This window comes from Coregonus clupeaformis, chromosome 7 (genome assembly GCF_020615455.1).
Source record: "Coregonus clupeaformis isolate EN_2021a chromosome 7, ASM2061545v1, whole genome shotgun sequence".
Taxonomy (NCBI): Eukaryota; Metazoa; Chordata; class Actinopteri; order Salmoniformes; family Salmonidae; genus Coregonus; species Coregonus clupeaformis.
In genome coordinates this window covers 9,332,978-9,349,089 of record NC_059198.1, presented here as the reverse complement: position 1 = coordinate 9,349,089, position 16,112 = coordinate 9,332,978, and the positions used below count along the sequence as shown (strand labels likewise).

Sequence of the window (16,112 nt, the reverse complement as noted above, 5' to 3'; positions counted from 1 at the left end):
TTATTTATTATTATATGATCAATACATGTTGATGATTAAATTCCTGTACTGTTTGTAACTACCCTGGTAGGTTGACTGATAACCTGAACCAGGTTGCAGGCACTGGTTACAGTTTGAAGTTTTCTCTTGAGTGGGCAGCCTGATGAAAGCCAGTCAATATTTAAATGACCCAGAAAGTATACCTCTCTTTTGATATCACATACATTATCAAGCATTTCACACATGTTATCCAGATACTGACTTATCACTTGGTGGTCTATAGCAGCTTCCCACCAGAATGGGCTTTAGGTGAGGCAGATGAACCTGTAGCCATATTACTTCAACAGTATTTAACATGAGATTCTCTCTAATCTTCACAGGAATGTGGTTCTGAATATAAACAGCAACACCTCCACCATTGGCATTTCCATATTTTCTGTAAATGTTACAACCTTGTATTGCTACCACTCTATCATCAAAGGTATTATGTAAGTGAGTTTCAGAATAGAGATAGTCAGAATATGAATGTCATCTGTTACTAGCAAATTATTGATTTCATGAACCTTGTTTCTTATGCATTAAACATTAACGTGGGCTATTTTGAGCAAGCACTTTTCTTCTGGGATGCTTACTTGTTTTTATTGCTTTACTGGGAAGCTTAGCAGCAGTAGATGTGGTCATGTTCTTTATGTTAGTGCAGGTTGAGCTGCACACAGTGGCCTTCCTCCTCGGGCACACCGGTTCAGTGCTAACAGTATAAATCTGGTTCTTAGGCACATGATTACAGCATACAATAGCTGTAGGATCAGCAGAGGCATTCGGGACAGTTAGAGGGACATACATTAGGTTACTTATATTGTGTCTGCCCCTGTTGTAATGTACATTTTCTGAAGCATTTTGACAACTTGCGTTACAATGGTAGGGATTAGCTGAGCTGGGCTTGGGTCATTGCTAAATAATTGTCTCAACGCAGCCTTATCATGCTGTAGGGTCGGTATGAGTGTGTGAGCAAGTAGTGTGCATAGACAAAAAAATAAAGAGCCAGTGTATCCATCTTGTTAGCGATTTAGCATTCTTATGGCTTTGGGGGCCCATGCCAAATCTTGAGTTTTGCAGTGCCAAATGTCTTCCTGGTTCCAAACATTGGTGTCTAACACAGCCAGACACTGATCAAATAAACGAGGGCGACTACTTGAACGTCTGAGGTTGGCATGCACATTTTAGCTGAAGTACACTGAACACAGCACCCAACGGTGCACTAGGACAAAATATTTCTTGCCATATTTGGCGACGTAAAAGTACCTGTCAACTTACTAGAATTCGACCAACTTTGTCGCAACTGTGTCCTGTTTGATTTGCAAGCTGCTGCATGTCTCCCAGATCCAAAGGATGTATGAAAATGAATGACCGCATTACCTAGGCTAAACCACTAGATGTCCGCATAGTCCATTGAGTGTAAACATTGCTTTGCTCAAGCTACTTTGTCAATTTTGCAGTCTGTCCATTACGGGCGGCAGGTAGCTTAGTGGTTAAGAGCGTTGTGCCAGTAACCGAAAGGTCGCTGGTTCTAATCCCTGAGCCGACTAGGCCCTTGAGCAAGGCACTTCGCCCTAATTGCTCCTGTAAATCGCTCTGGATAAGAGCGTCTGCTAAATGACAAAAAAAAATAAAAAAAAATTAACTGATATGTTTAAAATACATGTTGGTCTGTTACTTCGTGTACTTGATTAGCTAAGCAAGGTCATCCCTGTCTGGGCGTGATTGGCTGCGCAAATTATTTTATGTATTAAGGTAATTGCGCTAACTTACTATACGTGTATTCTATTCTACAAATACATTTGCGAGTTTATAGTAGCGAGCAGTTACCTACCTAGTGCACATGACACCAGGCTTCTGTCACTGAGCCCCAGCCTACATTTGGACTACCTTTGTAGTGTGCGTCAATATTCCCGGAAGCGTGCTGTGCGTTGGATTTGAGCTGCTCCCTCCTCGCCATTTAGTGGCGCGTACTCCAGCGTAGCAGCAGCATAACGGTAAGGTCCGAGCAAATGTTTTATCAACTTTTCAAACATTTTGTCTGTATTGAATTTAAGCTTCAACGTTGATAGCTCTTTTGTACGTCAATTAGTGGTAGGTCAAATTCGCGAGCTCTGGTTACTTTTGCAATTTGTTACAAGCTAACTAGCAACTTGCAACATGATAGCTAGCTTCAATCGACTACGGTAGACCACTCATCTTAATTGTGACGCAGATCAGGAACTGTTGTCACTTTGTTTGCTCTGTGGTTGTTGGCAGTTCCATTAATTTAATTATACAGTGATAAGTCATCTCTGTCCATGGAGTTAGGCTATTCTTGTGAGTACCCACTAAGTTGATCTGTGAATTGATCCTGTTGACTAAGCAAGTAATTAAATGAATTGTAAAACAACCCTATTCAAGAGCAAACAAGTAACTTTTTTTTATCAGACCCAATGAATGGGTATACATAGGCACATTTTTGATGTCATGAAAGTTGCTCACATTTTGTCAGCAGTTGCCACTTCCTGGAATGCAAGTTCATTGTCCGCGATTATTCATTAATTAAACACGTTTTTCTTCAACTTTACTAAAGGAAATGAGAAAATCCTGTAAATTGGTACAAATATTATTTATAACCCCTCTCTGAAAGTGAGTGTGATGATACAGATCTGTATTTAAAATAGGCCTAAATTCGGATTTGACTGACAGACCCAGGATGACTCACCAACTGACTGGCACACTTGACATAATTCAACTTTTAAACCCAGTCAGCCTATCTGTTAGGACGTGTGTGTGTGTGTGTGTGTGTGTGTGTGTGTGTGTGTATGTATATATGGCATACAAACGTGTGCATATTTTCTGAAAATCATTAGGCCCAGTAACCCGATAGACTGGCGGTGACATGCTTGCAAAACTGCGAGGGCTGACTTTTTCCGAACATGATGCCTCCTTTCCTTCCTGTTTCTGACGAATGGCGCGGTAGATTTCTTGTTCCTTCTGTTTGAGAGTAGGCCCAGGCCAGGGCGAGTCTTAGGTCTTCACCAAACGTAACCTTTTCCTCCTAGTATTATTTATTTACAGGTAGTTGACTCACTGTAAGTAAAATAATTTACAATATCTGTAAGGTAAAGCAAACATACTCACATTTCGACATACTCAAACTGCTCCAATTGTTGCGCTTATCGACCTACATCAGAACACTACAGCATCTGCTGGATGTTTAAGCAGCTCAAAGGTCCCCTAGCCTTGTTATTGTTAACTCAACAAGCTTACAATGTTCAATGCTACAGGAATAAAAACAATAACTCTACATATTAATATGTAATATTTCCAGAGGTCCAGGGGCATGTACTGTTGACTTAATTGATATACACTCGGAGCCAAATTGCGTCTTCATATTTTACATTTACGTCATTTAGCAGACGCTCTTATCCAGAGCGATTTACAAATCGGTGCATTCACCTTATGATAGCTAGTGGGACAACCACTTTACCATTTTTTGTTTGTTTTTCTAATAAAAAATAACTTATGATTTATTATATTTTTAATTTTCATTTGTTTTATTTATTTATATATATATATATATTTGGTTTTTTTTGGGGTGGGGGGGTAGAAGGATTATTTTCAGCCGTAGGGCGTCACTAGGCTGTGTTATTCAGTTCATGTGGCGTTTTGTATTGCCCTGTCAGTTTGTGGCAATGGAGAGAGGCGATGTATTGATCCATAGGGATACTGTGGGCATCTATGTCCCCTTTACCACTATCCAATCAATGGTAGCTCACCACTACCATTGCTTTCTCATCTGGGAATGCTGTTTTTCTACTGGCTTTTTTGTTGTTGTGAATAGGACTAGAGATTTGAAATCCCTGATGTGATGTTTTTCAGTACACCTAATCAACAATAATTGGTTTCATGTTTTCTATGCTATGTTATTTAATAGGACTTTTTAGAGAATATTCCAGCCTTTGGATTGACATGTAAGTGTTAACTTCTCATTCGACAACCACATGCCTTGGACATTACTCCACATGATTCCAGGAACCAATCTTAACCTGGTTTTTGATCAAGATGCACAGCTATTTTTCATCTTAAAAGTGAGCAAGCTTCCATCTCTCTCCCAGCTGATTTCTAACCACCATTAAAGGGTAGGCTACATTGCTGTGGCTAATCGCTACGCTTCTCTCTCCTTGCCTCTACTTCCCTGTCACTCTGCATTAAGAGAGGGGATCTGGCTGGGGAAATTGTAGTAAACCAAAGGAGATTAAATTCAGGGTTGAGCACAGCACCATCTGATGGCCTACAATATTTAGCACACAGTGGACATAAAGACAACTCTCCACAATTGATGTATGGAGGCATTTAATGACGCCTCCCACACATTCCTCCCACTCCTATGGCCTGTCCTGACAAGAACCAGGCCTGATGGCGACTCCTTTTCTCTCAGAGCCAGTTGGCTATCTGTCCTCTTTCTGCCTTTAAGTGGCACGTCAGTCCCGTCTGTTTTTGCTCTAACTCGCAAGGGACTAGAAACGAGGACACTGGCCAGCATCTCCACACATACAGCAGTGTTAAAGATTAGCTCTTCTCTTCTGCTGTTCCTCCTCATTGTACTGTAGCTTAGCCTGAACAACAGACCAGAAGCCCCCCAGGGGATATCAGCCTTCACATACACCTGATTCAAAAGGAAATGGCTTCCCTTCATGCTGGATATGTCCTTATTTAGTCATTGTTGTCATCCACCAGAGGGGAAATGTTACACCGTGCATACTTTTTTGTTTTTTGTTGAGATGTTCCTCTGACCACATGACTAGTACCATCAAGTTTACCACCCATCATCAGGTCATTGCTCTGTCAATGACACCACACTAAAAAGCCCAACTGAATGGAGCCACCATACAACAGTAGGCTTATTACTGTCCATAGTGGCTGCTGATGCCTTGCTGTTGCCAAGGGAGGCAGACATAATCCGGGCATGTGTCGCTACTCGCTAGGCCCCCCCACCGTGCAGGGAGAGAGCCCTGACCTTTCAGCTGGCACCTTGGCACTCCCATTCACTCTTGGCTTCCTGCTGCGTCTATACAGAGTGATTTCTCAGACCGGCTATTTTTAATGCTCAGACCGTATATGTTCTAGTTTTCCCCCTTGAGGTAGAATATATTTTTCTTTCATCAGATGCTTCCTCAATTTTGGCTCCTCTCTGCTCTGTTTATTAATGTCTCACTCTGTGGAAATGAGTGCCTACTGCATTGCATCAGCTCTGCCAGGAGTTCCTGGCTGCAATCCTCCTTCCTGAAGGCACTGTTCTGTATTTAGTGCTTCATCCTCTGCTTTGTGCAGCAGCCCAGCGTGTGTCTGTTGACATTACATAAAGCCAGCGTTGCTTACCTGAATACCTGCTAACAAATCAAGACTGCAATGGGGATATCGTCAGGTGGAGAAAGGCTTACAGGTGAAGTCAAGGGGATCATTTAGAAGTCTTTTGCATTACGATGTGTGTTTAAGTACAGTCCAACACGGTGTGGTTAAACACCGCTCTCTTCTCTAACTAGCGGATGTGAGTCATGTTTTCGGCAGAACAAGAAGGAAACATACAATCATAGCAGACAAAAGTGCTGCAGAGCACAAGGAAGTCAAGCACTGGTAAATGGCACAGAAGTCTAGAAGGGCGTCACAAAGCTACACACAAGGACACATGAAACAGGGCGTCCTGTGGGGAGGAAAGAGAGAAATGCAAAAGTTCACACTCAGAGCTAGGCCTATGGGAGAGAGCGAGACAGAACAGAGAGGATCAAACTAGCCATAGATGTTCTGTGTGTGATATCAGCAGTCAGGATAAAAAGAGTATCCAGGCTGCTTGCCAAATCTAAGGTTGGTACAGCACAACGTTCCTGGAGGTGGTTGTGTCAGTGATTAGGTAGGTTTATCAGAGGCCTGGCGTTGGTGTTAGGCCCAATTAATGATGACGTAATCTGTGATTTCTCAATCCCTTCCTCTCTAGTCCTGACTGACATGTCTCCTTCCCCTCTGTGTTTTAAAGCTAACTGTAGCTTTTGGACAATGCCAGCTGTACTCTATTGCAGAACACACTTGGGCGGTCACTTTTTTTACCCCGCCTGAGAACTGGGACATGGCTGTGACACTAGATTGCAGTAAATGCTATGTTTATTTTATTTTAGCATTTGTAATGTATCGTGTCATCTATTAAAATTCAATTTGAATTGCTGTCAGTCTTGTGCTGTCCTTTTCCTGTACTCTTCCCTGTGAAATGTCAAAGGTGAAGTCCTATGAGAGTACACAGTGAATGGGTTAGTTAGACGAATAGAAAAAGTGGAAAGCTATGTGACCTTTACTACAGAGGAATGATTTATGAGCTGGCAATTTCATGGAGGAACCCTTTCTTGTTAACCTTTTTTCTTGGCTTAAGATCAGGTTTCTGACAAAGACATTTTCAGAGTTAAAACTATAAAATAACTTTTGAAGGAAAAGAGGAACTTAACGTTTTGTCTTTGAGTTCCTGTCAGTTTCCCCTCTAACTCTGACCTGTGCTGAACTGCTTTATGTTTGTGTCCTGCTTACAGAAAGCCTCCTCCACCAACCACAATGTCTTTAGCCATTTTCATCACCTCAGGAGGCGTATCTCGCCCTTGTTGAATTTGGTAATGAAGACCCTTGAATCTCTAGAGGACACCAATGAGGTTTGTCAGTGGAATCCTCTTGATGCGTCACAACTGACACCCCCAAACACTTCCCCTTCACTATCCCCCAATGCCTTATTAGCAGTCATCTCTATCCCAATAATCTTACTGCTCTAATTGTTGCTAAGGAACAGCCCTAATCTGGGTGTCAGCTACTCTAGAAAGCAGAGTGTTTGGATGACTGTGTTCCTGAACCTGATCAAATGGGGATAATCCTCCAATTAAAGCTAGTGGTATTTAGCTGCCAATGGTAAGAACCAGTGAGAGGGGTTCAATGTTGACACATGAGCCGATCAGTACCCGTATTTATACCTCAGTTATACCAAAACACGTCACTAGCAGCGATGAGCAAAACAAGGCCTATTTATTTCTGTAGTCAGTCAGTATTGGTGCCGTGTCAGCTGGTGGAATTTTTTTTATTGGGACTCATGTTATTGTTGAAACTAGGCCTAATCTATTTCATTGAGCTCAATGGACCTCAATTTCGTGCTTAGTGAAGATTGCATATGAATCATTATCTTGACGTGGTAGGTCAAGCCAGAAACTGAATGTGCTCCATTCACTTTCTCTATGCAAGCCAAACTGTGTTGAGAATGAGATGGCTGCCAACTATTGAACAGTGTTTATAGTCTACTTGTTTGCCTCTGGGCATTAGGCAGTCATGCCAAGCAATGGCCAAAATGATAAACGTGTGTGACTGAAGTGGGGTCACTGCTCGGGTGGTGCTTCATATCCGTTTCTACTAAAATGTGTATTGTCATAATTGTTGCATTGTACTATTTTTAACTCTAGCCCCCGTCTCCCATCCTAGTACTCCCAACAGTATGCTTGTTGTTTTTCACACTCTTGTTTGTCACTCTTTCCTGATCTCACCCCCTCTCTTTATTGATCCACTAATTCTGAAGCACACGTCCCCTCCAGCTGTAGCTGCTTGACCCCGCACCAGGTCAGTCATGAGGGACTGTGCTGTGGTGTGCGTAAGCAGCAGAGAAATATGGCACTCCTAAAGTATGTCCCTCTCATTTATCACGACACCACTCCTCCACCCCTTCCCCTTGGGGGACAGCTCGGTATGCAGCGGCAGTCCACCAATGCTCAGGACTGGATCTAGGCTGGCACATGAGAAGGAGAGACTGCCAAATTAATAGAGATGATGTGAGAAAGATGGCACATTATCCCTGAATCTGGTCCCATCCTCCCACTCCTAACAACAAGTCCCTCTCACTATTTCTCCAACTTCACACACATTTGCAAAGCTGAGCTGCCAAAACATACTACTGCTAACAGAACAGGAATTTCTGCTTTAATGGGAATGTGGAGAGGCCCTGTTTGGGAAAGGTTTTGCAATGTGCTCCCTGTTCCTGCTTGGCGCAGGTCCATCTGTGTATGCCAGGCGCTATGCAAAACAGAGAGGGGCCGAGGGAGGGAGAGGATTACAGAGCGAGGAGGGGGTGGAACTCTGGTTAGTGTGGTGAGAGGTTTGAGAGCCTGGCAGGAGCCTTGTTTGCAGTGGTGTGATTTTAAAAAAAATGTACTGTTGCTGGGATTGCGTGTTGAGCTGGGATTTTATGTTGTGTTATGTCACCGAGATAATATCGGCATCTGTGTTCAACATCTGGAGCCTTTCTCATGGCGCAACATCAATGTTGAACTTCTCTTTGCAGTGTGTGTTTGTGTGTAGCCCAATAATAACATTGGTGTGATGGAAAGTCGTTTTATCAGCATCTTTCACACATTGCTCTTCCCCCGAGGTGTTCTACGTGGCTTTTTAGAGCACAGGCCTGTTTTGTTATGGAATGTTTGTCTACTATTGTTATGGGCCTAAGGTTTCTCTCAATATATTGGCATGTGGTCCTAGAACAAGTATGTTTCAAACTCTACTACTGCATGAGCATGACAGTGTGTGATATATAGCATAGCCTAGGCTTCCTGTCTCATTGTTGGTTAGGTGGTTTCCTGTGAACTGACTGACATCCACAAACATACTGGCATTGTTCTGTATTGTGTCAGTGGAGGTCTACCTGCGCCTTTTGTCAAAGTAGTAATCTTACCCTTGCCATTTTCTGTTTTACAATTCGTCAGAGATACTCAATGTTGCTCAGTTAATTGATTGTAATACACTTGTGTATTACGGCGTAATTACACAGTGCTACAGCACAGGCCAAGTTGATTAGCTTTTTCCAAGTTGATTTGCTTTGTTGTCATGTAATTTGGGCCAGCTGGTGTCTGTTCCCCAGTAACACATTGAGTCAATGGATTTACAGTCTCTCAGTTGAAATTCCACTTAACAAAGTACAGTAAGCTGATAAAAGCACTAGAAGTAGCCTTGACCTGTCCTGTCGGTGCAGAGTTTAAGATTTTTACCCAGAGAAGGAATAGGCCTATCATTTATTGCTGTGGGGAAAAAACTATTGGTCTGTGGTAAAGTATGCCTTAAAGTATTAGAGATACAGTACTGCAGTAAATCACTAATGTATCAGTGGAAAATGCAGCACGGCATTGGCTCCATCAAGCTGAACTGCTACCACTAAGGACTCTACACTGCTGACTGTCTGTGGTGTGTACAGGGATACAGAGAGGCGCTCTGTGCCAATCACTCAAAATACCACAAGAGGAACAAGGAGGCCAGTCTGCAGGAAGGAAGACAGAAACCACAGAGCTGCAGTGTTATGAAATCACCTCGGTATAGAAGAGGTATTACACCAGCTAGACATATACACTACCGTTCAAAAGTTTGGGGTCACTTAGTATAGTCCTTGTTTTCGAAAGAAAAGCAATTTTTTTGTCCATTTAAAATAACATCAAATTGATCAGAAATACAGTGTAGACATTGTTAATGTTGTAAATGGCTATTGTAGCTGGAAACGGCAGATTTTTTATGGAATATCTACATATCCCCTAATATCATTGTCCTGATTCCTGCGTAGCATCACTCTCCCCAGACCCTAATTGATGTTGACTGGTAATGCAGTGCTGCTCCCCACATTAGCATGTTATCTGCTTGATCCACAGAAGCCTGACTGTAGCTCACTACAGTGTGGTAGAGGAGGGAGGGAGAGGGTTTGAGTTGAGATAAAGATCTGCATTTCGACCACCCAGCCCTCCGTGGTCCAATGTAGTCCAAGCCAGGACGTGTGAGTCAGGCCCAGAAAGCTTTATCTCAATAGAAAGCTCTGGTCAGGCTCAGTCACATGCCCTGGCTCTGTGTGTGTGATTGGGTATTGCTTCACAGCAGCAATAAGGCTGCTGAGATCAATGTGCAATGAGAGAAGGATGTAAATCCATTATCTACCAGGAAACCCTATTAACTTGGTGCCTGCCCCACACTGCATGCAAATAAGATTTAATTAAAGGAACTTAATGAGCATCTGGGAAGTGGTGTGTTGACTGTTACCACAGAGTTTCTAAACCCAGAGGCCCAACATCGTGAGACTTCTGATGTTCTGCGAAGCAGACTTCAGACCAGACCGGGGTTTGAGAAGTCAATGAGAGAAATGAAAAATTTCCTAGAAACATGTTATTACTTGTGAAAGTGACAAACTGACTCGTTTAAATTTTTGCCAAAAACAACTTTGATTTGACGGCCTGCACATGCGCAGTTCGGTGCGAGACGACCGCTAGACCTGATGACGTGTTTCTGCGCATGAGCTTAGCTAGCCAACATCGCCATGACATCGCCTACGTGATCGGGGATTTTTATTGGTTCATACTAAACCGTCTTTGCTGATACCATCTTTCAAACTCTGGCCCTGCTTGAATAGTTTGAAAATAAAACATCCTTACCTCCTCCCTCCCTTGTAATAATAACCAAACTCACATGATTCATTGGATAGTAGCATGTGAGGTCTCTACTACACATCTTTTACCAATTCTGTCATTTCAGACCAGTGATTTACCTTAAGTCCAGGTACTGTAGGGAGGACCAATATTTCACCCTGACAAAGTATTCAGAGAGTACGCTCAAGTGTGCTGTTTTTAATCTTGTCCTCCTGCGATGTAACTTAATAAATACTTTTATGTTTTTCGGTAAGACAGTGCCTTGGAGGGCTTTTTCAAGTGTTTTGTGCTCACTACGCAACAACAGTGTTTTTACATTGTTTTGCCTTGCAGTTAGTTGATGTATTTTCAACGTATTGGACCAGGCCTCCTGACCTGTGTGTGTCTCCCTCTCTCTCTCTCAGTAGACTATGGCAGAGCAGGATCCCACCCCGGAACAGCTGGCGGCCATCGCAGCGGCCAACGAGGAGGCGGAGGGCGGGGTTAACTACAAGCCCCCCGCCCAGAAGAGTCTGCAGGAGATCCAGGAGCTGGACAAGGACGACGAGAGTCTGCGCAAGTACAAAGAGGCCCTGCTAGGGAACGCCGCCGCGGCTGCAGGTTGGTGTTGCTGCTCCAACTACACACGTTGTAGAGACATACGGACACACGCTGCAGACATACTCATGCAATTTGGACACAACAGCCCTGCAGACTGTTTCTCTCTCTCTCTCTCGACCTGATAAACAAACAGACCCACATCCACATCTAGTGCAACCATCTTTGTTTATTTTCTTATAATTCCCTCCTACCTACTTTTCAAGTCTTTCAGCAGGCTTTCTTTTCAGGGATTTAATTGAATGAGTTTGCAAATCCCATAAGAGAGGGAAGAAGAGGGCAATAGGCTGGCAGTCTTGGTGCTCAGTGGGTACAGCAGTGACAGTTAGCCCTCCTCAGACTGGTCAGGAGCTGACACCTGCAACAGTCTGTGAGCTAGATACAGGCTGGTAGATACAGGCTACTGACTGGAAAGGAGGCCACGCTGCCTGGGCTTTAGTTAGAGCTGCAGTATCATAGACTGAGATGATCGCTGGTGGAAATATCTTCACATTGTTTATGTCTGATACTTACTTCCATCCGTTGCAAATGTCATTATCCACAGTTGAACTGTTCTTCATGAACTGCTGTAGCTCTCTGCTTCAGTCTATTGACTTAACTCCCTAGAGTTGATTGACGCACCGGTTCATCAATCGAAGTTACATAACAAAAAAATCCCCATCAAAATCAATTTAAGCTTTTTTTTTTTTTTGCATTTGGATGCGTATCAATCCACCGCATCCGGCAGTGTCGCACTTCTGCATCTGAAAGGTGGCAGAGCTAAAGCAGTGTTTGTCAGACCATGAGACATCCCGAAAATCGGTTTCTCGCGTAAAAGTCCGTAGCGTCGGAACAGTTTGACCTGCAAACTATTATGACCAACCTATGGAAAGGGGAGCTTCTCACGAACACGGTCTCCATTTTGTGTCACGCGACTCATCTGAATGTAACCGGTACCGGTGAAAATAAACGAATGGAAGTATGAAGGTAGTTTTGTGTCTACCCAAAAAAAAAAATATTTCCAGAGTAGTTAAAAAATATATATCACCTAGACTTAGGACATACACTTTTAAAACCTTGTTTCTTATGATTTCGTTTTTGACTGTACTTTTTGCCATTTATGAATGTGTTATTCAATGCGTTTCTATTTTATCAACATTTGTTCATATTTGGTCCTAAACTTCAAAGTCAAAAAACGAAATGATCTTAAGCCCCTCCCCCAACATCTTAGACTCTAAATAATTAAATGTGCACTGCTTATAATAGTCCATTTTGTTTGTGTATACCATTTAACTATTTTATACTTTGCTTTGTTTTTTCCCATTGTCCCAGTAGACCCCAACGCTCCCAATGTCCAGGTGACACGCTTGACCCTGATGTGTGAGACGGCGCCACTGCCCCTGACCCTTGACCTACAGGGTGAGTAGAGCAGCAGAGTGGCTGTAGTACGAGTGGTATTTAGAGGTTGTGTTTCTGAATACACTGAGGTGCACCTTTTGAGGAAAGGCTGGCCATATTGAAAGACTTCTGTTTTAGTGTGAAAAGAAGCCTTTGTAGTGAGCACATGTAATATTTTCCACATGAATGTGTGAGGGTGGAACTAAAGCTTACCATTGGAGACAAGAGACATTGCCTCATAGCAGCCGCAATTGTGCATAGCAGCCGCAACACCTGGCCAGCTATGGTTTACAAACATACGTTTTCCAGTCAACATATTAGGCAAATTCCATGTGCCATTCGTAATGGATTGGTTCATTATTTGAGTTAATGAGGCATTTCTTCTGCTGGTTTGAGACACTTCTGTCCTCATATGGCCTGTAGAGCCAACTACAGGGAAGAAACCAAGGCCATAGAGCTGAACTCACATACAGGGAAGCACCATCTAGTGGACACTAATAGCAGGCTACAGCCCTGTTGGAATACTTGCCTTGCATTTTTAAAGACGCTGAATCACTGATCTGACGCCTTTCACCTATCCAGTCTAACACGATTACTTCCAGGGAAGAACTTTGCACATTGCACGTATTGGAACAGGGTTATATACTCCTCTCCTGCATTCACTCTGCCTGAGGGTCTCTGATGTTCTCTTTCTGTGGTCTGGCTGCCTCTTTCCCTCTGCTCAACCCCCTCAGGAGACCTGGAATCCTTTAAGAAACAGTCCTTTGTCCTGAAGGAAGGCGTGGAGTACAGGATAAAGATCAGCTTCAAGGTAAATGAATGAGCCTGGCCTTTTTCACCAAAGTGTTGTCTGTCTGTTAATCCAATCGAACTAACATGACCAGTGTCAGCCTGGCCACTATCAAGCTATTTTGGTCATTGAAATTCAATTGTAAGCAGAATACACACCATGTCCTATCATGAAAGGGCTGCTGTCTTATCCGAAGGGTGGATGTGGAAAGAGGATGTGACCTCATCACTGACTGTTGTCTCTGTCTGCAGGTCAACAAGGAGATTGTGTCGGGACTGAAGTATGCCCAGCAGACCTACAGGAAAGGAGTCAAGGGTAAGTTCTGCCGTTTCATTGTCTTGCTCTGTCTACTGTGAGGATTTGAGAAGCCCGGATAAGGTTAAGCAATATAGTGTACCTTCCATCTAGAGGACAACGTGGGAATATGACCATGTTGCTTATACTTATCCAATTATCTCAGTTATCCACAACAAGTGCATTGGAGACAGGGGTTAGGGGTGTATCTGGGATTGGATGTTAGAGTGGCCTGGTCAACTCAGGTGACTGTATTCACCTGTGCACACAGTAATTAGGTGAAGTTGGTAGATGAGGTATTTACATTGGCATTCCTACGCGGTCATTAAATGACTTCCGGAGTGGCCTAAATATTTTGTATTTGATGACGCAGAAAGGTGGCCTGTTTTTATCAACAGAGGCAACTTTGAAAAATAAATCTAAGCCCCTCTCGTTCCTTTCTCCCTCATTCATCTCTCTGTGTAGTTGACAAGTCAGACTACATGGTAGGGAGCTACGGGCCGCGGCCGGCAGAGTATGAGTTCCTGACCCCTCTGGAGGAGGCCCCTAAAGGCATGCTGGCCCGCGGCACCTACAACATCAAGTCCAAGTTCACTGATGACGATAAGCACGACCACCTCTCCTGGGAGTGGAACCTCAACATCAAGAAAGAGTGGAAAGACTGAGTCCCCGTCAACTTAATTCTTCCCCATCCCCTCTTCTGTTCATCCCTCAGTCTTATTCCCCCACCATTATTTTGAATTTATAATTATGTGATAAGTAATTAAGGCAAATTGCTCTCTCGTCCACCCCAATCCCTGCTGTAGTTTCATTCCAATCACTTTGTCATGCCATTCCCCCCCACATGCACTCCTTGTGAAGCTGAGTATTGAATATGTAGAGAAAGCAAACCATGTGCACAATCATGAATTTGTGTTTGTTAGTTTGTATATAAATATTTTAAAAAATAATGAAAAAACCGATAGATTGATCTGTTAATGCTCTTCATATGGATGTCATTGGTAATCAGCTGTGTGAATTCCTCAATCCTTCCCCCTTCATCCCGTCTTCTGTCTTACATTCCTTTTTACCCCCCCTTCCTTCCGCTTGTTTTATATGACCATGATCTGCCTTGTAATGCATTTTAAAGGGGGTGTTGCTGTGTGTTAAAGGCTGTTGTAGGCCCATACTGTACTCTTTGTTGACGTTGCCCTCTGTCAGTGGAAAGCCTTTGAGCAGATTATATGTACCAGAGTCCACACAATTTTGTTTATTCTGGAACTGGTGTGAATGCCTAATGGTTAAGAGGCGGCATCAACAGCACTTACCGCCAGTCTGCCAGAGGCACTGTGACCCCCTGCTGAAGGTGCAAGTGTGCCTCTCCCTGATCAGGGTTTTGACCTCCCTACCTAGTTCATTCAGCAGCCATGTGGCCTTAAAGAGGATTCCTGTAGAACTAACGATGAAGGAAATGATCACTAAGAGCCATTTGCCTTTAGAACAAGAACTGTCAGATTCTTACGAGAACCTCCAACAGGGTTTGAGTAAAAGAGTATTAGGCTAAATGTGCAGGTGCTAACATGATCAGACAGACCATTGAGATGCTTGTACCTTCTTTCTAGATTAGCCAGTAGAAGTAGACCATGAAAGTGAACAGCGGCCATCTCTGCTCCCTTCCCTCCTCACCATGTCAGGTGGTCTCAATGTGGACCACCTTCAGTGCCGTTTGCTGACATGAATGTGTTTAATATAAAGAACCTGGTTTTGTTAAGGAGCACATTTTTTCTTAGTTGTCAAATGCCCTCTAAGCAGATCTCGAGGCCTTCTTTCAGTCACTAACTCCATTACTGTAGCGTCTCATATGGGGCCTTGTGGGCAGAGAGGAATGTCACACAAGGGTTGTTAATCCGCTCACCTCGAGTATGAATCGACTCCAGGATTACCAAAACTGGCTGTGCCTCTAGCCTTTACAACCACAAGCTGCTCTCTGCTAAGGTCTGTTGACTTTCAGACATTCAGAATGGGTGCTCAACATCAAATAGTTGAACTTTGACCCTGTGTATAGACTCCTGGACCTGATGTTTTAGGTCAGGTCTAACTTGTACACAGACCCAGAGTTTCAAGTAGAACGAGAACGGCCAAGACCTCTTACTACTACATAACCTTGTTATTTTTGTACACTCCATTTTTCAACGTCATAACCTATGATGTAGGGCTCGGGCTTTGTTTGGTTTCACTGGTTCAGTATGCTTCATTGGATCATTTTCAGTATGGTTTTGATTCTTTGTAACTACTCCTATGCCACCTGGAGATTACTGTTCACCTGTGTCACATTAAAGTCTTCAGACTGGAAGTCATGGTGTCTTTTTTAATCAATGAAGACATGTTACTTTTTACACTGTTCTTCTGTGAAGTACAACATTCTGTAAACCATCTTTACCCATCTATCATACATGCTCCATCTAACACACACACGCAAGCTTTCTCATTGAACAGAACAATGTTGAGAACATTGATGGTCGTCTACCAATGCATAGAAGACCATATCACATGAAGTTTGTACACAAGAGAATGAGGAAAATATTAAAATGAAAAACCAAAGTACT

The 16,112-nt window shown here is 43.1% G+C and overlaps 1 protein-coding gene across 4 annotated transcripts; it reads left to right on the top strand.

The window, feature by feature from the left end:
- Nucleotides 1-1,909: 1,909 nt before the first annotated feature.
- Nucleotides 1,910-15,859, top strand: LOC121585149 (rho GDP-dissociation inhibitor 1). 4 transcript variants are annotated; one of them, XM_041901525.2, is made up of 6 exons: nucleotides 1,910-2,012; nucleotides 10,874-11,069; nucleotides 12,381-12,464; nucleotides 13,178-13,254; nucleotides 13,485-13,548; nucleotides 13,993-15,859. In XM_041901525.2, exons 2-6 carry the CDS (start codon nucleotides 10,880-10,882, stop codon nucleotides 14,190-14,192), a joined length of 615 nt encoding a protein of 204 aa, XP_041757459.1. In that variant the 5' UTR covers nucleotides 1,910-2,012; nucleotides 10,874-10,879; the 3' UTR covers nucleotides 14,193-15,859. The 4 variants fall into 4 exon arrangements, with proteins under 4 accessions (XP_041757459.1, XP_041757456.1, XP_041757457.1 ...); XM_041901522.2 differs by having other exon boundaries at nucleotides 12,378-12,464; XM_041901523.2 differs by having other exon boundaries at nucleotides 1,913-2,012; nucleotides 10,877-11,069; nucleotides 12,378-12,464.
- Nucleotides 15,860-16,112: the final 253 nt, after the last annotated feature.